The sequence below is a fragment of the Agelaius phoeniceus genome, chromosome 9 (assembly GCF_051311805.1).
Source record: "Agelaius phoeniceus isolate bAgePho1 chromosome 9, bAgePho1.hap1, whole genome shotgun sequence".
In the NCBI taxonomy this organism is placed as follows: Eukaryota; Metazoa; Chordata; class Aves; order Passeriformes; family Icteridae; genus Agelaius; species Agelaius phoeniceus.
The window spans coordinates 5,466,062-5,486,735 of NC_135273.1; the positions used below are offsets into that span (position 1 = coordinate 5,466,062).

The following is a 20,674-nucleotide window of genomic DNA, read 5'->3' on the forward strand; positions in this document are numbered from 1 at the left end:
GTGAGGGGCTGGAGGCGGGCCCGGCCGCCATTCCCGCAGGAAGAGGAGGAGGAGGGCAAAGAAGAGGAGGAGGAGGAAGCGGCGGTGATCCCCGCGCTGGGCTGGAGAGCGGGACTCGGCGGCCGCAGGGTGCCGGCAGCCCCGCGGTGAGGCGCGACCCCGCCATGCCGTGCGTGGGCGACTGGCTGAACAGCCCCCTGAGCATCGTGCAGGGCATCTTCGGTGAGGCGGGGCCCGCGTCCCCGGGCGGCGGCGGGAGCGCCCCGCGGGCGCCCGGAACCGGACGGCGCTTTCCCTCGTGGGGTGGTGGCGGGGCCGGCTCTGTGTCTTATGTATCTGTTTTATATCTTATACATCTGTTTTATATCTTATATATCTCCTATACAGCGTGTGTTTTGTGTATCTCGTGTATCTCTGGGTTCCGGCAGCAACGCGTGCTGGCTGCCCGCGCTGCCGAGCGCTGCTGGTGGTACCAGCGCTATCAGCCGCGGCTTAATATTTTTTTTTTAATTATTTACGGTTATTTTAGACACTGAAAATTAAATCTGGGTTTAATCTTCCCTAAAAGAATACTGGCATTAAAATTTGCGGTGCCTCGGCTCCTGCCCGTGCCCGCTGCGGTGTTGCGGAGCTTTCCCTTGCTCCCAGGAATGGCTCCGTGCTTCTCGAGTGGTTTGAAATGGGAAGTCAGTGAATTGCAAGGGGAATAAATTAGTCCGAGATGCACTTACTTCCCTAAGAGAGAAGTGAAAGTTGGGTTTGTTTGATGTGCTGGGAGAATGCTGGGTAAAAGTCTCTTACGTGGTGATAACGGGGACGTTGATATGTTGTTTTTTTGTAGCCCAAAATGCTCCAAACTCTGACTGGGAGAAGAAGGTAACTGAATACTTCAAGGAGAAGTTAAAAGAAAATAATGCTACTAACTGGGTAAGAGTGTTTATTTCTTTTCGAGTTATACTTTTTCTTAAGCTTTGTTGTTTTTTACACTTTATTGCAGTGCCTTGCTTTTGATAAAGTCCTGCAATTTCACGATAAGTGTGCAGCTCAATTTCACGCCCAAGCTTTGGGATGTGGAATTTGCACCTCGGCTGCCTTAACCTGAGTGCAAAGCCGGGATGTGAAATCGCAGCCCATCCATCCCCTGCCTTCAGCACCCTCCTTCCCCCAGGCCATCGCTGGCGGGTGCTGCCACTCTGTAGCACAGTCAGTAGATGGCAGGAGATGACAAATATTGTCATTTTTGGGGAAGTGTGAGTCCTCACTGTGCACCACGGGCTGCTGGTCATAAACCTCTTCTCTCAGGAGCTTTTATCACAATGCAAAACTTGTGTGTGTTGAATAAATAGTTGCCTGGACCTTCAGGTTTTAAGGAAAAAATGCTTTTCCTACTAAAACTGTGCTTCATTGGGCTGAGTCAGGCCTGGTTTGTGCAGTTTAGCAGGGAAGCTTGCTTTAGGTTTTAAAAATAAAGTGTGCACAGTTGAGTTCAAAAGCTGATACTTTTCTAAAGGGCTGTAGCAGAAATGACATAATGGGACTGATAAGGGGATTAGAAACTTTCAGATCAAATCTGTTCTACCTGTCACTAAAACCAGGTGAAAATGATTTTTCTTTCTCTGTCTGTGAAAGTATTCTGTATTTAGTATTAAATGGTTGCCTAAATCAAAGTATTAATGGCAAAATTGAGTAAACTTTACAACATCAGAAGGAATTGAAATAATGTTTTCTTACTCAAAAAAAACATGACAAGATACACTTTTGTTAAAATGCCATTTCCTATAGGGCCACTTACAGCTTTTGTTGCATTTTAATGTTGGACGTGGGCTTTTTCAACAAATATTTTCTCTTCAGATTTAGAAAACCCTATTCATATTGCAAGTTCTTTGAAGTTATACCACATGCTTAGGCATTGATTTTTTTTTTTTCCTTTCTATTTTCCCATTGTCATGTAAAACTGTGTGAAAAAGACTTCCCCAATGTGGACTTGGAAATTAACGTACAGGTTTTCCAGGACCCTTTGTTATAAGAAATTGTGCATGCAAATTGCTCTAGTATTGCTGGTACATAGCACATGGTGGAAGTGCTGTTAAGTAGAAATAAGATAAGTAGTAAATTCTGTTTAATCCTTTAAAAGTTAGTTTCAAATATTGTACAGTTTTCATACAGTTCCAGTGACCTATAACCACTTCTTTCATAGTCCAGTATTTGGGACTGGAAGAATTTGGGAGCTGTTAAGTGCCTGTGAATTGTAACAATTATCTGTAACAGCCATTGCAGGAAGGTGTTTGGATAGATACACTTTGTTACTGCTTAAATTGGGATGGGAAATGCACTCAGGAAATATTAAGTCTGCTTTAAATATAGAGGTGTGATGAGCAGGATATACTGGATGGTCAGAGAATTAAGTTTTTGTGCTGGTTTTGGCTCACTTCAGAGCACTGCTCAATATATACCAGTTGTATAGAATAATCTGTTTTTTCACAGGTCCCATCACTGAATGATGTTCCTGTACATTACCTAAAACCCAACAGCTTAGTGAAATTTCGCTGCATGGTTCAAGATATGTTTGATCCTGAGTTTTACATGGGAGTCTATGAAACAGTTGACCCAAACACAAATGCACATGTAAGTGAAATCCTGAGTTACTATTTTAGCAAATGTTCGTCATTTTACTCATTCTGGTCCTTGTATTTCTCTAGTTCGTGAGTTAAACCTGTGGAGTGTGGGCACTGATAGTAACTGTGTTCAGCTCAAGTGGCATCAGTAAAACATAACTTGTTACATTTCTGTTGAGGAATAGAAAATGTCAAAATGGTGAAAGGCTTGGCAGGATGTCTGTGAGGGGCTTTGGGCTTCAGTGATTTTGGTGTGATTCATGTTCAGGATGCTGTCAGAAACAGAATGATTGCATTGCCTTTTCCCTCTTGACAGGTTTTGCATTTTGGTAAATACAGAGATGTGGCAGAATGTGGGGTAAGTACTATAAATTATATGAACTTAGAAAAGAAATATTGGAATGGAAAGTTGTAGTTTTATGTGTGACAGAGCTTCTTTGGTACTTGGCAATGGATTCCTGAAGATACTGCTCTAAATGCAAAGTTAATCTTTGGTTTGGGAAGCAGAGTATTCATAACTGCTCACTGGCATTCTAATTTCCACAGGCTTCCAGCTGTTTCTGTTGTATTTAAAATTTGTTTTGGTTGAGTGGAGGGGGGAGTGCCCATGACCTTGAATCTGTCTGCTATGGAAAATAGTTGCTTTTGGTAGTGCAGGGAAATTTGAATCAAAACATTATATATTCACTTTTTCCTGAGTTATGTAGTCTTACATGTTAATTGTAACTTCTGGCTGAGTAACTGAATCTGTGGGGTTAGTTTAAAAAAAGAAAACAAGCTGTAATCAGATTTTTAACAGAATTTCTCTTGGGATTCCAGCCTCAGCAGGAAATTGATTTGAACTCCCCACAAACAGTCACCTCAGAGAGACAGACTTTCTACTGTGTTCCAGTGCCTGGTGAATCTGCATGGGTGAAGGAAATATCTTTTTTGACTGAGCCAGTGCTTTGTTATACAATCAGTGATCACAAACTAATTAATTAGATTTAAGGAATAAGTTTATTTAAAAATTCTTTTTTTTAAGTGAATCTGGAGAGGTAATAGGTGTAGAAAGAGAAAAAAAGTTGATGGTATGTAATATGCACAAAGAGAATGCAAATTAATTTAGGAGCACTTGTTTTGATTTAGTAGACATTTTTGCTTGGGAGAGCCTTGAAAATTTCTGTTAATTTCTAGTTGCAAATGCTTAGGAAAAGAGCAACTTCAGTTGAGCCACTGGCATTTTCTACAGCAGGACACTTAGTGAGAGTCTCCTATAAAACACCCGTAGCTGAGCATGTTAAAATTAGGATTTTGTTAAAAAAACCCCACAACTAAACCTTAGTGTGGGTGAGTTTTCCCTGCTGAGTCTGAGGCTTCCTTAACCCTTGGCCCCACGCCTACATCAGTGCCAGCCAGGCCAGGGTGAGCCCCTCCACCTCCTACACCCCCAGCCGCCACAAGAGGAGCTACGAGGAGGATGAGGACATGGACCTGCATCCCTCCAAACAGAAGGAGCAGCACGTGGGTAAGAGCTGCTCAATGGTTGTTCTCATATCTTTCCAGGATTTGGCCAAAAATCATTGCTAAAACCTGAAATATTGGCAGTTGTTTTCATTGTTGTTGTTATTATTTAATTATTACTGTTTTCATTGTTGTTGTTATTATTTAATTATTATTGTTGTTGGGGCCTTTATGATTTGGAGGCTTTGTTGAAGTCAGTGTTTGATTTGAAGGAGTGTAGAAAGCCTATAGTGTTATATGTGTGTTGTGTGACTTGCTGACAATCTACAGAAATTTTTAGTATAAACTGGGTTTTATGCGTATTCTGAGCTGTTTTTTTAAACATGAAGTGCAGAAAAATATTATTTTTGCAGTCCTATGGACTATAGGGAAAAAAAAATCATTCCCCTGGTTTAAACATTGCATTTTGAAAATCAGATTTCTGGCCATGTTTGGATTTCCAAGACACACAGATCTTTGCCAGAGCTCTCTCTCACACTTAACTTGATTACATATAATATGCACTTGTGAGACTTCTCATATTAAGGGGTTATTCTGTCAAGTATATTGCATTATTAAATATTCTTGTCTCAGATGTCTTAAGTTAGTTTTTTATTCTGTGTTGCTCACTGAAGAGAGTTGTTAAGTTCTGCATTTCTTTTTAAAAAGCCTCCAAATCCTGTTTTTCAGGCAGTGGAGGTGATATCCATGGATGTGTGGAGCCAAAGAGATTAGAAACAGAAGCTTCTGCAGGTCATCATGTCATTTCTCCCAACTGCTCCCCTCCACTTGACCTAAATTTTCCCTTGCCAGGAGAGAAGGGACCAGCATGTCTTGTAAAGGTGAGAGAAGGAGAGCTGAGGCTGTGCTCTCAGAATCAGCCTTGCACTGGTTTCTAGGCACAGAAATGTGTCTCCAATTCAGAATTTTGTTTCCAGAGATAATTACATTCTTTCTCTTCACTAACACAATGTTTCTCTTCTTGAGTGCTGCATTTGAATTGCTGGAATCCTTCAGCAGCATTTATTAGAGCTTGCACCATCTCACCCCACTTAGTTTAAAAGAAAAAGATTCCAGTATTAGATGCTTGAGGGTGCAGCTGGTATTGAGCCCTGGTATTTTTCTTTTAGGATATTTCCTCTAATTGAAAAACAGCTGTGAAAAACCAAGCTGAAAATCCAATAAACTACACATTTGTGTACTGAATTTGAAATAGCCCTTGATTCACTGCTATGCTGTGTTACTGTGAAACTTTACACAACATTTCTCTGCTGTTGCTGTATTGACTTCTCTCTTATTTAGCAAATCTTGATGAATCAGAGTACAAAATACAATTGTTTACACTCATGTGGCAATGAATGCCAATAGAGAAAGCAAGGAATCATAAAACTGCTGTGAACTCCCTGACAAGTCCCTTTCCCAGTGTAAGCTTGGTGACACTGAGAGCAAGGGGAGACCTCTTCCTTCACTCAGACTCTTCTCAGGCCACAGCTGAGTCTCCTGAGTTTCCTTTATCTGACAGCTTTTCTGCTGTCCTGCATCTGGCCCATCTGCCTCAGCATTTTTTTCTTTTTATTTTCTCTTTGGGGCAGATCTATGAGAGCTGGGAGAGCTTCAAAGTCAATGATGTGCTGGAGGTGTTTGGTGTTCTGTCTGTGGACCCAGTGCTGAGCATAGTGAACAGTGAAGAGAGGTAAGGCTGCCCTGAAATGCAGGATTTTATTGCAGTGAGTAGACAAGGAAATGTATAAATACATGATAATTATGCTTGAGAAGTGAATTTTGTTGCTTTAAAATAGCTCAATGAGGAAAGTGTTACATCCAGCATCCTGGAAACTGAAGTCCAATGTGCTCTGGCACATCCATATCCTTGGATACCCAGTGCATCTTTTTTTAGGTTGTTTTGCAGTCTGTAAAGCAGAAAATGCTTCTGTAGCTAAATGTTTTGTACTCTTTCATATGTACTAAATTTTCAGTGAATGAGTGAATAGTGAGCAAAGCTTTCAAGGAAGCTTTAAAATTGTAAATGTCCTTTTAAAGGAATTTCTAAGTCCATGGAAGTTGTTATCAGAAATGTAAATATTTCTGAAGAATATAAGAAAAAAGTTTGCATGTCTGCATGTAGAGTGATGGTGACCAAAATGAGTAAAAAATGAGTTGATTTTTCACTAATTAAGGTATCTCATCTTCTTAATCCACTGATAGAAATCTCCATTTCACCTGCTGTTCTGCAATTCCTTGCCTGACAAAATACGAAATCATTTAGGATGCAAGAAGTCAATTTGCAAAATAAAACTCTTGACCAAAATCTAACATAAAAATTGCTGATGTCTTGAACCATTGCACTCTGAATCATTTCTGTGGGTGAGTTTGTTCATCCCTGGCAAGTAGGACACCCAGAGTGCAATGTGAATCCTTTATAGTGCCAACTTCTTAAAAACTACCTCAGCCTGGTCAGCTGCTTTTTGTTATCATCTGTGTGACAGCTAATCCCAGACTGACAGCTCAGTTGCACTGTCACAGGTGCTTGTGGGTTTTTCCCTGTGTCATTCTGTAACAAGAAGACAAAATGGTGGCATTTAGCAACATTTTGAATACAAACAAAAGCAATCTCTTTTAATGGACAGAGTGTGGATAGTGTGTGGATGAACTGTTGAAGTGGCTTTGAAGTAATAAAGCCTGACAGTTTTTAAAACCAGTACAAGAAGATGAAATTTGTGCTAAACTTTACTGTCATCTGATAGAGTCACTTTAGGGATTTTACTTTCTAAAAATGAAAATCACCTGGAAGAAATTTTGTAAGACATCTTCAGGGAGAGTAAAGCTTGTGTATCTGAACTCTTAAATGAAGAGGTAATACCTCCAGGTTCCAGCAGAGGTACATTAGGGTTTATTTATTCACAGTTCTTTTACTCAGCCAGTGATAGAGATGTAATGTGACTGCCTAGAAGATCTTGTCAGGCTCCAGAACTTGGTGGGAGATGAAAATCCCACATGTGCTTACAGAGACAAATGTAATAAATGACCTTATTTTTTTAAAAGCTTCTCTTTAGACTTCAGTACAGGCTGGACAGAACAGTGTGTGATATTTTGCTTGAAGCTACAGCCTATATGCTGCAAATAATAAATGTGATTTTTATTTGTGGGGTTTGGTTTGAGGGTTTTTTGTTGGGTTGATTTTTTTCTTCAGAAAAATATGGCTTGATTATTTTCTGAAAATAATAGAATCCAGATATTTTGGGTCAAGCCTGCTTTGGTGCTAATATGTCATTATGTAATTGTAATTCAGTATTTGTGGTGTTTATAAAGATTCTGAAGAAGGTGGTTAGAGTGTGGGAGGAGTCAGCAGGAGCTGGCAGGGATGTTGTTTGTCCCTCTGTTCTTGGCCTGCTTCCAGCTGCTGTGGCTCAGAGGGACAGAAATTCCCGTGGGATGTTTCTGAGTGCAGCTGTGCTGTGCCCCCTCTGCAGGGACGGCTCCAGCCTGGATCCTATGGAGTGCATGGACACCATGGAGGAGCAGAGGGTGCACAGCCCCCCGGCCTCCCTCGTGCCCAGGATCCACGTCATTCTGGCACAGAAGCTGCAGCACATTAACCCCTTGCTGCCTGCCTGCCTTAACGAAGAGGAGAGCAAAACCTGTGAGTGTCTGGCACTTTCCAGGACATCTGAACAAATACTGCTTTGCTCAGAGGCAAAACGCCTCAACAGCAGGGTTGATTTTTGAATTTAGCAGGTCAATTTTTGAATTTAAATCTTGGTAAATGATTGGTGAATCTTGGTAAATTACCTGCATGCAGTGCTACACACAGGATGCAGATGTTTGTGTGTATGTGATGTTTACCTTTTTATTTGGCTGAAATAAAAGCGATTTATGTGGAATTTGGTTCTGCATTCTACGTGCCCAAGGATTTTGCCATGTTGTTCAGCCATAAGATTTGATTTGTTTTCAAACAGAGTTGTGAATTGCTGGAAAATTAGATTTCCAATTTAGTGTGATACTGGAAATCAGAAACATACTGATAATACAGGGACTCCTAATACTGTGCACAAAATAAGGCAATTCTGCTTTTAAGCAACTGTGCTATTCCTTGTTTGACTGTTATTTTTTCACTGAATTATTGCATGCAGACCTCTGATATTTATGACTTTCTTCCTTGAGTGCCTTGTATTGCTTGTTCTGAGCAATATGTAAGAAGTTTTTTCTGCCTTTAATATAAAATGGAGCAGCTATGAATTTTATAAATTTGGCTCTACACTTCATACCCTACTGCAAATGCATTACACAATATCTAATATTTTTAAAAAATAAATTCCAAGGAAGTGTTGAGTGATTCAGGTTGTCCAAAGCCAATTGAAAAAAAATGATGAGCATTTGGGGTTTTTTCCTTGACTGCTTTGGAATAAACATTTTTCTTCATCAAACTGTGACAGAAAGTCAAATTTATATAGAGGGAAGAGGGTGAGAAACAAGAACATTTTCTGACATTTGTCCTCTGCTTTTTTGCCAGTTGTTTCTAATTTCATGTCTGAGCTGTCACCAGTGAGAGCAGAGTTGCTGGGGTTCCTCACCCATGCCCTCTTGGGAGACAGTTTGGCTGCTGAATACCTGATACTGCATCTCATTTCTACAGTGTAAGTATTTACATGTGTGCTGAGAATTTATGTATTGATCATTTAAAAGAAATCTCCTTCTATGGGGTTCTTCACCAGTCTGCAAATAAATGGCAGAAGTAGCTTAAATAATGCTGATCTCAGTAATACTTTGTCCAGGTAGAGTTGTCCTGTCACAATACTCACAAAGGCAGGTTTCAGTGTCTGAAATAACAGTAAATATAAATAAAAGACCAGCTTTATGGCAGTGTGTACTTCCAGTGCTGCTTTGAGAGCTGACAGAATCTCCAAGACACTTTTAAACAGAGGTATGAAAACATCTTTCTGCCTCTGGCTTCTTTTAAGGAATAGGACATGCCACTGACTTCCCAAAGACAGCCTGTCCTGACTGCAGGAATTATTGCTTAGGTACTACAAGGTACATTGTGGGAATTTGTTTAATTAACTGTAAGCCTGTTTATTGGTAAGTTCAAGTGACTTATTTAGCATGTGATAGAAATTTATTTTTATGTTGGTTTAAACTATCTATGGGTGAAAGAGCAGCATCCTTGGACTGATTAAAATCTCAAGTGTGGAACTTCAGAAATTACCGTTCAGGCCCAAATTTAATGTGAGTCATTTTAGTCTTCAAAATCAAAATTAGTTGTTCTCATTCTTTTTTGTGGGACTGTGAATATTCCAACACTTAGCCTAGAATGTATTTTCTCTCTTAGCTGGTATCACAAAAAGGTTGAGAGTTGTCAAGACTGGGGAGGCGATACACAGTGAGAAGAGGGAGAGGAAAGCTGAGGGCAGGTAAAGGAGATGAACAAGTGTGATAAGGAGGGAAGTTGAGATTGGACAGCAGAAAGGAAAAGAATGGAGTGTGTTCACTGAGTAACAGCAGAGTACAGGGAGAACAGAATGTCTGGAAGGCCAAGTACTGTAAATCATGCTTTTGTGTGCTGCTGTGAGGAGCAGCTTCAGCCTGGCTCAGCTCCTTGGGCACTGGGGAAGGAAGGCAGAGGAGCTGGCTGATTTCGGTGTGTGTGCTCTGAAATCCTGCTGGCTGTCAGAGACACCACACAATGCTCCAGCTGCTAACACCTGTGCCCAGTGTTAGCCAGGTGTTTGCCTAACCTGTGCTGCTTTTGCTGCAGCTATGGCAGACGGGATGTGCTTCCTCTGGGAAAATTCACCGTCAACCTGAGCGGCTGTCCCCGGAGCAGCGCCTTCACCGAGCACCTGTACCGCCTCATCCAGCAGCTGGTGCCAGCAGTAAGCATTGCCTGGGCAGGGCTGGGGGCCTGCTCTCACTGATCCAGCCTGGCCAAGGCAGGCTGAAATGCTCTCCTGCTCCCCTGTAGAGAGCAGGTAACAACAGAGATGGGGCTGGCCTGTGTGTTGAAGTCTGTGTGCCTCATCATCTAGGATGAATATGCAATGAAATCCTCTCCTCAGAGGTATTGAACTGACAGGCAGATGCTGCACGCTTTATTTGGTCTTTCTGGATTGATGTGTTTAGACATTTGGGTTATTAAATTATGGTGTGTGGTGGTCTTCACAGGGGTCTTAAAATGAGGGAAGAGACGAGAATGTTGACTCCATGTTTCAGAAGGCTTGATTTATTATTTTATGATATATATTACATTAAAACTATACTAAAAGAATAGAAGAAAGGATTTCATCAGAAGGCTGGCTAAGAATAGAAAAAGAATGAATAACAAAGGCTTGTGACTGAGACAGTCCAGACAGCTGGACTGTGATTGGCCATTAATTAGAAACAACCACATGAGACCAATCCCAGATGCACCTGTTGCATTCCACAGCAGCAGATAATCATTGCTACATTTTGTTCCTCAGGCCTCTCAGCTTCTCAGGAGAAAAAATCCTAAGGAAAAGATTTTTCAGAAAATATCATGGCTACAATGGTGTCATTAGGGTTTACTCAAGTTTGTGGATACTGCTCTGCAGAAAAGCCACAATAATTCAATTTGGGGTCATATTAACAGTATTGCTGCAATAAATCATTTTTTATTGAGCTCATCCTAGATGTGCAGAACAGGTGATAGGAATTCCCAACAGCAATATTTTCCTTTGAGAAATTTTGAAATACCCAGCATTTGGATGTTTGGGATAAAGCATTGCAGTGCCAAGTTTTGCTTTGCTGTGCAGGCTGCCAGGCCAGCTGTAGCTGCAGGAAGCAGCATTCCCTGGGGTGCTGATGCTTTGTTTCTGGTTGCAGTCCTACCACCTGCGGATGAGCATCGAGAGCATGAACCACTCGCGCTTCATCCCTCACAAGGACTACACGGCCAACCGCCTGGTCAGCGGGCTGCTGCAGCTGGCCAGCAACACCTCCCTGGTCATAGATGAGACCCAGCTGGAGCAGGGACAGCTGGACACTGCAGGTACACAGCTTCTGCTGTCTGCAGGCTCATTTGGGAGGTTAGAAGCTGCTGTGTTGTAAGACACGGTGATAATCGTGTCCCGCTGATAAGGGGTCTAGTGCAAAACTCTTTGTGGTTTCTACATCCTATTGCACTGCTTTGAAGCAGCTTCCTGCAGCTTTCTCACCCAACTTAAGACAAATTGGGAGAATTTTTCATTACCAAAATAACTCTGATTCATTGGAGTGGCCTTTCAGTTTCCTGTGATAGTGTGTGAAGTGGGCAAAGCATATGCTGATGCCTTATGCTCTATATTTTTACTGTATATCTGGAAACCATCCCCGAGAACTGGAGAAAAAAGATTGCTATTACTGTCTTAAAAACAGTGGGGATTCTATCTTACAAGCTGATGTAGCACTGTGTAGCATGCTTTCAGCAGAGCTTTAGAAATTCATTTAATTATAACTCACTTAAAAGAGCTGAGTTGCATTAAAAGCTCAGTACCTGGAGAATGTACAGTACAGGTGTCTTTGGTGAGTCCTGGGGCTGTCCTGTGCAGGGCCAGCAGCTGGAGCCCAATGATCCTTAGGGGTTCCTTCCAACTCAGGAGATCCTATGAAACAATAGGAAATCACTGCAAGTAATTTAATTTTAAAAATGCTGTCTGGAGAAAACTGCTTTGGTTTTTTTTTTAATTACTGCTCTTAAAAGTTGCTCATTAAAATTATTCAATTGCTTTTGAATTTTCAGTAGTTTTTGCTACTCAGCTTTAGAAAAGCTACAAAATTTTGCTAAAGAAAATAGTAAAACAAGTAACAAGCTCTGCATTGTCTGTTTCCAAAAAATAGTTAAAATATGATAAACTCCCATTGAGAGAGAACTCTCACTGTGCTGGTTTATAGGTTTTCTAAAATGTTTGTCTGTAATGTTTAAAAATACTCAGCATTTAGTGAAAAAATAATATTTTAGATATTAAAAGTTGCAGATAAAAAAGGCTTGGTAATTTTATTTCTTTTTTGCTGATGTGATGTTGTTTTCTACTGAATTTAGTGTAAAGAAGTAAAAATTTTTCATTTCTTACAGCAGTGTTGGGAACAAAATTTAATCCTAGAGTGTCTTCAGATGTAGTAGTTGGTTTGGAACTCTTGGAAGCTACAGCTTAGAAATTTCAAATGGAAAAATGTCCCAGAAGTCAACCCTAGTATTAAATTTGCCTTTATTTGCTAACTTTGCCTTTATTTACAATGTACTGAATTAGTACTAAGTATTTAAAGGCAAAACCATAACAGTAGTTTTGTCATTTGGTGCAGTAACTGCTGAAGAGAAATTCAGTTTGTCAGGTACATGTTGGTTTTTCAAAGAGAGAATCCCAAGGGTCAACCAGTTAATTTGTCAATATTTTAAATAACTTAATTCCAGGTAAGGCAAGTGACTACTGTTAAAAAAATTGGCAAAATTAAATTGCTAATGTTTTTCTGCTTTTGAGGAGAGATTGCTTTTTTTTGTTTTTCTCTCTAAATAGATACCTGGCTTTGTAGGGCCAATGAAGATATGAGCTATAAACTCATGTACTAATGCACTAAGCCAGACAAGGTTTGGGCCTGAAATCAAGAATTCTTAATTTGATTCCCATTCAGAAGTGGTTGTCTCTGAAGACACCTCAGACACAAGAAGGAACAAGATGATTGCAGGAATCCTTCTGCTTGCTGCTCCTCCAAGACAGAGGGGAAACAAAAATCAGGGCTGACATTTGTTTAGGTCCAGTGCTCAGGGAATTTGTTGTTGCTCTTGCAGGTGTCCATAATGTGACAGCCCTGGGTAACCTGATCACCTGGCAGAAGGTGGATTATGACTTCAATTACCACCGGATGGAATTCCCATGCAACATTAATGTGCTGATCACTTCCGAGGGCCGCTCGCTCCTGCCGGTATGGGAGGGAGGGAGGGAGGGGCTGCCAGCTTCTGCCAGGGACAAGTGGGGACAGGAAACGTGTCTTGTGACCAGGGAGGGTGTGACACTGGCAGTAGCTGCTGCCTCCTCCCTCGTGGCCAGAAAACAGAGATGGAGCTTCCCTCCTCCTTCCTGAACAGGGGTGGCGAGGCCGTGAAGGACTCGGGAGTGGGTAAAGCTGCAGAGCTGTGCTGCTCTCCAAGCCTCCCTCGGGCATGGTGGCTTCTGAGGTGATGGGCACAGATGTGGCACTGCCCCTGCAGTAGCCTGAGCTTGCAGACATCTGCTCTCTGACATGCCAGATTTGTCCACTGAGCCTTGGCTCTCCTGCTTGAATCAGGAGCTGTTCAAAGCGTGAGCTGGGGAATGTTTCAAGAATTATCTTACCTTGGTTCTGGGAAATGGTGACTTCTGCTGCTTCTGAGAGTAAATTAGTCTTGGAATAGAAAATAGTGGGATTTGGAGAGAGATGAAAGAAATGTGATTTTCTCTTTCAGTCAGATTGCCAAGTCCACTTACAGCCACAGATAATTCCCCCGAACATGGAAGAGTACATGAGCAGCCTCCTCACTGCAGTGCTGCCCTCTGTGCTGAACAAATTCCGAATTTACCTGAGTTTGTTGAGGCTGCTGGACTACAGTATATCTGATGAGGTGACCAAGGTATGGACACTTCCCTCATTTGTTTTCAGCAGTCTATTTGGATAGAAAGCACCTTAGTAGACACTTACTGTACTTGCCCTGTCAGTGATTCTCCTTTAAGTTTTACAAAACCCAAATAGAAGTGTTTTCACATCCTGATGTGCCTTCAAGGGTTTGTAAAGTATATACTGAATTTATTAGATAAGGAACAGTGCATGTAACCTGCTTTCTAAAGCTCATTTTGAAACTGGCTTCTTTGCAAAGATGAGAAGTAGCCTGCTTTTTCTCAGGCTCACTTCTGGACAGCAGTGAGTTGAAAGGTTGAAATCTAAAGCTTGTTGCAGTGTTCTTATCTCCTCCTGGAGATCTGTTTTGCTCCATAATTCCACGCTGTGTTGTTCCAGGCAGTGGAAGAAGACTTTGTGGAAATGCGCAAGAACAACCCCGAGAGCGTCACGGCCGATGACCTGCACAAAATGCTGCTGGTGGCCAGGTGGGTGTGGTGCCCCTGTCACCACTCAGGGCTTCCCAGCAAGCTGCAGCTTGAGCCAGCCCTTGGTCTGCAGCTGAATTGTGTCAGAAAAGCCAGCCAGAGGAATGAGGCAGAGGAGATTCTTAGTTAGGCCAAGTATTCCCTCCCTGCTTTCATCCCATGCCTTCTTACTCCTGAAGGCCAGCTGGGTCAGAGTGAGCTGGGCTGGGTCAGAGTGAGCTGGGCTGGGTCAGAGTGAGCTGGGCTGGGTCTGAGCTGTGTGGGTTGCAGCAGCAGCTGCAGCAGCTGTTCCTGACTGGCTCTTTGTGCTCCCCCAGGTTCCTGTCGCTCAGCGCGGGGCAGACGACGCTGTCCAGGGAGAGGTGGCTGCGAGCGAAGCAGCTGGAGGCCCTGCGCAAGGCCAGGCTGCAGCAGCAGCAATGTGTCAATGGCAATGAACTTTAACAGCTGCTGGATGTCACCCTGAAAATGTCTCTAATCCTAGGTGGAACCCATACTAAGATTGGAATATTGTTCATACCAGTTTTTGTAGATAATTTATACCAAAAAGTTATGGATATTTACCCTTGCGGTCTGAACGCGCTTAACTCTGTTCAGCCACCTAAACATATTTTATGGAATTTTTTTGGACCCTGTTTTGTAATTGAAAATTGGTAACATTGAGCAAATTGTTTGATATTAAACTTTAATACTGAGGTTGTGTAAACTTACTCCCTTTAATAATAATAAGAGAATTTAAGCCAGAGCCCTTCAAACATAGCAGTGGTATGCTCTGTTCTGGAGGACATTTGTGCTCTAATTCCTGCTTGGCTGAAATGTGAGCATCAGAGCTCTCAGCTGGCCAGCAGCTGCAGCTGGAGGAGGTGCTGCCTTCACTCTCTGTGCTGTTCTGTGAGCTGGGGCAGGTCACACTCAGAGCAGCAGCAGCATCATTGTGATGGTATCACAGTGTGGAACCGAGCAGTGATTTGACCAGCTCAGGTATGAAATGTGTTTGCCTTGTGCTTAGAGCAGACCATGACTTCTCTAATTTCTCCAGTGAGCTTTGTCCTGGTACAGCTTCTTAAAAATCCCCACAATGACTGGACAGTGGGTGATATTCCTTTACTCACACAAAACACATCTTCACTTTCTACCTTGGCAGTACTGCAGGATGTTTAAATGGTTTACTTAGTGCTTTCTGCTGATTGAAATCACAGGGACAGGAACCCTCTTTTTTATGGCATTTTCCTGTTCTAAACATGAGGGCTTTTGCTGTACAGCCAATCTAGATATTTTGTCTCTTCACACTAATAATGAGTACTTATTATGAGAAACATTTTTTGTGTATCCTAAACTTGAGCCAAGCTTGGTGCTGTTTCAAATTACTTAGAGCTTATTTCTTTTTTTTTTTTTTTTTTTTTGAACACTAAAAATGAATATTCATGGTTTTGCCTGACTTGTGCTGCATTACTGTGAAGTGAAGCAACTGAACAAATGAGGAAGGAAATGAACACTTTTCAAAAGGCAGCTGGGCTGGAATGCAGGCTTGGGTTCTAAGATTGCCTCAGGGGATGTTTTTGTGCCTATTGCCATCTCCAATAGTTCATAGCCAGGGATGGGACAGTTCCCAAGCTGGAAGGACATTGAACAGGACAAGGGGTGATGACTTCAAACTAACAGAGGGTAGATTTAGATGAAATATGAAGTTCTTCCCTATGAGGGTGGTGAGGTCCTGGCACAAGTTGCCCAGAAAAGCAGCACCATTCAAAGAGGATAAAGAAGTGAAGTCATGGCTGTGTCCCTTGACTACCAGGGCAATTGTGTCTGGAATTCTGAAAGAAACCCCCAAGCCCTGCAGTCCCACATCCCTTAACATCTCACATACCAAGCCCAGCTTTTGATTCCACTTTTTTTATTAAAATATCTCATGTATATTGCTCACATTAAAATACAGCAGTAGTTTAATTTTAAATATAGCCACAAGTATAGACACTCAAAAAAAGAACAAAAACCCAAACCCACATCACTTTAATAAAATAAATAAACCAAATTTGTTTATCAAAGTTTCAGGTGATAAATGATTTCAGACACAGTACAAGTCCTAAGACACAGAGCTACCCTAGGCCAGGACACGACGTTGTGGGGACACCACGTGCAGCCTATCTACAGTACAGGGACAGGGACAGAGGCACTGGGTCTGTCAGGGTGCTTACAGGCACAAACCACAGCACAGGAAGGTCCTGCTTCACAGCAGCTTCTGGACAAGGTCCTAGACTGGAATGGCATGGCAAGGCATTCCTGGGAAGGAGGATTTAATAGGTGGAATCCTTGGACACACAGAGCAAAGGGGTTTTTTTATCCAGTTCCCAGCAGGAGCAAATGCTCCACCCTGTGAGGTGCAAAGCTGGAGCTGGTCAGGAATTTGGTCTTGAACAGATGCTGACAGCTATGCTCTAATGCAACCCTGATCTTACAAAGCAGTGCACTGGCCTTCTGCTTCAGATGTTAGTTGGGATTTTGTATCGTTTTTCATACTTAGAGAGAATCCTAGCACAGAGGGACACAGTGCCTGATGGGCAGGTATCTGGCTCATCCTGCTTTACAGAGACAAAAAATTAGAGCAAAGGGGCAGAGTTTGGAATTTAAAAAAATTAACTGCTTTAACATGGGCAAGACAATTCAAAGACATTTGCTTCATTTCCCCCACGTCAAAACAAGTGAGGAAAAAAACCAATTACAGAAGAAATTTGCACTGCAGGATTGTGGGTATTTCAGATTGGGTCTCTAAGATTCATCTATAATGAAAGTGTCCCAGGATGTCTGGAAAGAAAAGGATAGCAAAGAAATCTTACTTTCTGGTTAACATACTTAAATTCAACAAAAACACATCGGTTCCCATTGTAGAGGCACAATTCAGAGAGCTGCATCTAGAACTTCATTGAAAACAAGTAAAAATACTAGTCCAAAAATAAATAAAATGTAATTTACCGGTACTTTATTTTGCTGGTGTAGTGCAAGGTAAGTAAGGTCAGAGAAGTGCAGTATCATCCTTTTGAGTATAAATACTTTCTACATAATTCAGAAGAGCTACAAAATTAGTTTCAAAAAAATAACTGTGCAACACATCTAAGATAGACAGCATGCTTATTGAATCCCAGTGTCTAAGCTACCTGTTTAAATATGGTTTATACAGGCTCTGTCTCACCTGCCTGAGGGAATTCTGAAGCTTGGTCAGAACCAAATTCATTTGCATCTCTCACTGCTTGTAAACAAATTACCTATTATCAATCCCAGTATCCAGTAGCAGTTCATGCCACAATAGTCCTGATGTCATTGGGTTATTTTATTAGAAGCCACAGCTAGAAGAACACTTCCCAAATGAGCAACTAGATCTGAATTATTCTCGTCTGGCATTGCGTAAACATTTCTCTCAGTTCTTTCTGTTTGATTTCATTTAAAGCTTCTGGTTCCGCAGGGCTCTTTTGGACCTTTGCCACAGCAAAATTAATCCCTTGAGTCAATCCTGCCTGGGTGATGTTGGCAACCTGGACCATGGAGCTGCGGATTTTAGCGAAGGGAGACACGGCCCTGCTGCCGTCGGCGGGGGAAGGAGTGCCGTGGAGTCCTGCCTCGTGGCCCCCGGACACAGAGCCCGGGCTCCTGTGCCATTTGCTGCAGTCAGGCCCACCCACAGCCAGGAGCTGAGGGTTTGGCTCAGAAGAGCGAACATCCAGCTTCGATGGCCTGGAAGGAGCGTCTGCAACAGCTTCAGCTTTGGCTTCTGCCTTCTTGGCAGCGCTCCCGCCGGTTTGGGTCGGCGCGTGGTGGGGCTCCTGAGGACCGGCCTCAGAGAGCTCCAGCACATGGCAGCCCTTGCTCTGGGCGTCCTGCACGAACCTCTGGCAGTACACATCCACGGGCTTGGCCAGCCCCAGCTCCGCGCTGTCAGCAGCAGGCAGGGCGGCGGCCTGGCCCTCGGCCGGCACGGCAAGGCCGAGGCTGGCGTCGGCGCTGCTCAGGGACTGCGAGCGGCTGCCCAGGCGCGGAGCCGAGGCGATGATGCCGCAGCTGGGCAGCACGTAGTCTGTGGGGCCCATGTTCTCCAGGGACCCCCCCAGCTGCGCCTCCTCGTCCGACTTGGAGTTGCTGAGGAAGTCATCCGAGTGGAAGGAGTCGTTGTCTGAGGCTTCTGTGTCGGATTCGCTGGGGGCTTTCGGATCCACCCCTGGGTTCTCCAGGGTTTCGAGGCTGCTGTCCGACTTCCAAAGATTCACTTTCAAATTTGGCTTTAAGAAATTGACTTTCACTTCAGGTTTGGCAAAGCTGCCCAGCTTCCGAAGGTTGCTGATGTTTACGTTGGATTTGGTTTGTTTCACCTTTTGATTGAGGGAGGAGAACTTGCTCAGTAAATAATTCTTGCCTTGGGCCAGGGACCCTCTGTTCTGAGACCGAATGCCAATGATATCCTCATGAGGTTTGCTGCTCCTCCTAGAAGAGGAAGAAGACCTTTAATGTACAATCAAAGCACCAAGTGTACACTGTCTTCCAGTCTATTTCTGTAACAGAAATGGACATTTCAGTTCCTAAGTTACCCTTTTCTTACATAAATAATAAATTTAATCCTTTTTTTACAGAATAATATAAGCTAATCAAGCTGAAACCAACAAAGGAGGGTTGATACAGAACAGTAGCCAAACAAGGGGAACAGGCAGTTTCTGCAGGCACTTTAGTTTTTGATGCAAAAGGATTTGAATTCTCCATTTTTTTAACCCTAACTTTGTCTGTACCCAGTAGCCAGATTTAGCAAATATTCAGTCACTATTCAGGGCAATACCTGTAAAAAGAACAAGGTTTTTTGCTACACTTTCTACTCAGCTGGGAGAAGCAGCTGAGATGAGAGCACAGGTGGGATACAGAAGGATCACATCATTGAGGAACTCACCTCTCCAGCTTCTTCTCAATAATGGGCACATCCATTCCCATTGCTTGCTTTGTGATTCTCAGCATTTCTGCAATGCACTGAAGAGTGTCTGAAATCCAAGCAGCAGCCTGTCAGACCCTTACAAACACCCTTAAAAACCCATATTCCACAATCTACAAAGAATCAGGTCTAATTTTAACATAATTTTGTTTGGTTTTATTGCTTTTTTTTTCCTTTCACCCTGCAGAGCAGTTGTGCCCTTCAAGTTGCAATTCTGATTTAAAGCTTACAAGACAAACCTCAAAAATAAACTCTCCTTCAGCCCTAAATACTCAGCATTAAGCAAATCACTGCCACACTGCCTCGTTTGGGGAAGGAAGAGAAGCAATTTTATTTATTCTAATCCTTGCTGACAAAACTCAGTGCTCCAGGTATGAAGTGATATTTTTTCCCTTGTTAGTGTTTGTTTAATCTAGTTAAACAACAAGCAAGAACATTTCCAGACACTGATTTCACTAAAGAAATCAATTTCTTTACCTCTTTAGGAGTTAATTTTAACTTCATTTTCTAAGTTTTTGAAGCAGTAAAGACCTGGACAGGGAAATAACTCAAGTTCTAGAGAGAAACTTATTTTTCTTTCTATTAAAACAGTAACATCTGAGTGATTTTTTTAAATTGTTTTCCAATGTCACAACAGGATTTTATTGGAGTGATTTCTGAAGAAGGATAAATTTTAAGAGCAATAGAACAAGCATTTTTTAGAGAAACACCAACACATTGGATACACTTCTGTGTCTAAAACTTCTACACAGGACACAAACCTTTTCCATCTTCTTCTGGGCTGCGAGCCACAGCCCTGAGAGTGTGAAAATATCCACTCATTTCTTTGTATTTGTAATGCAGCCTCATGCAAGAGAACTTGGGTTTGCCAAAGAGAGTAGGCTCAGGCCCTGAGAGAGAAACCAGGAGAAATCTTTAGAAATCTTTAACCAAACACTGAAAGAGATACTGCAGTGCCTGCACCTAAGGCTATGTAAGTGCTGACTGTCTTTTTCTGCCTAAAATGCTTCATGTTTTCATAAGAGCAGGACTGACACTTTAAATGAAAGATTTTCACATTAACTAAACAATCAATAATTTAAAAAAAGCAATTAGACTTTCTGTATGTCTGTTACAATCCAGCCTGATTGTTTATTGCAGATCACCCTTTCAAATAGAAGGGAAAAAAGTTTTACACTTTTTACATCCTGTGGGTGTTTTAGGGAATGCTCCTGCAAGGATCAAAGGGAAAGCTACTATTTTTATCAGGGGGATGTAATTGAAATTTCAAGACTTAGACCAGTACTTCAGTGCACTGCATAATCTACATTAAATGAGGTGTGGATGTAGATGTTGGACTCTGCTCTGTGCCTCAGGATACAAATCTGCCCAGTACACAAGTGAGGGAGACCTTTCCCCTGAATGCTCAGAAATTGCACAGACACAGTGAAAGTTAGGCAGGAGATGATGAAATCACTGTGTGTTGTGTAATGGAGGATTAAACTCCATCAGGAGGCCACACACTCCCTTCTCCCCACCTGGATCACCTTTTTCATGATTTAAAGACA

The 20,674-nt window shown here is 42.3% G+C and overlaps 2 protein-coding genes across 3 annotated transcripts in view; one reads left to right on the forward strand and one right to left on the reverse strand.

Moving 5' to 3' along the window:
• Window positions 1-22: 22 nt before the first annotated feature.
• MCMBP (minichromosome maintenance complex binding protein) lies at window positions 23-14,859 on the forward strand. 2 transcript variants are annotated; one of them, XM_054637658.2, is made up of 16 exons: window positions 23-222; window positions 842-927; window positions 2,485-2,625; window positions 2,932-2,973; window positions 3,435-3,536; window positions 3,993-4,122; window positions 4,788-4,939; window positions 5,690-5,790; window positions 7,568-7,737; window positions 8,608-8,731; window positions 9,850-9,967; window positions 10,935-11,100; window positions 12,874-13,007; window positions 13,528-13,692; window positions 14,076-14,164; window positions 14,482-14,859. In XM_054637658.2, the coding sequence occupies exons 1-16, from the start codon at window positions 165-167 to the stop codon at window positions 14,606-14,608; spliced, it is 1,905 nt and encodes a 634-aa protein (XP_054493633.2). In that variant the 5' UTR covers window positions 23-164; the 3' UTR covers window positions 14,609-14,859. The 2 variants fall into 2 exon arrangements, with proteins under 2 accessions (XP_054493633.2, XP_054493635.2); XM_054637660.2 differs by lacking the exon at window positions 23-222 and adding an exon at window positions 240-332.
• A 1,182-nt stretch (window positions 14,860-16,041) lies between these two features.
• INPP5F (inositol polyphosphate-5-phosphatase F) overlaps window positions 16,042-20,674 on the reverse strand; it is a 38,616-nt gene continuing 33,983 nt past the window's right edge. Inside the window, exons 18-20 of the mRNA XM_054637661.2 lie at window positions 19,889-20,017; window positions 19,089-19,176; window positions 16,042-18,634 (exon numbers count right to left, since the gene is read on the reverse strand). Of these exons, the coding sequence (XP_054493636.2) occupies window positions 17,533-18,634; window positions 19,089-19,176; window positions 19,889-20,017 (1,319 nt within the window). The 3' untranslated portion in view covers window positions 16,042-17,532. The remainder of the gene's footprint in view (window positions 18,635-19,088; window positions 19,177-19,888; window positions 20,018-20,674) is intronic.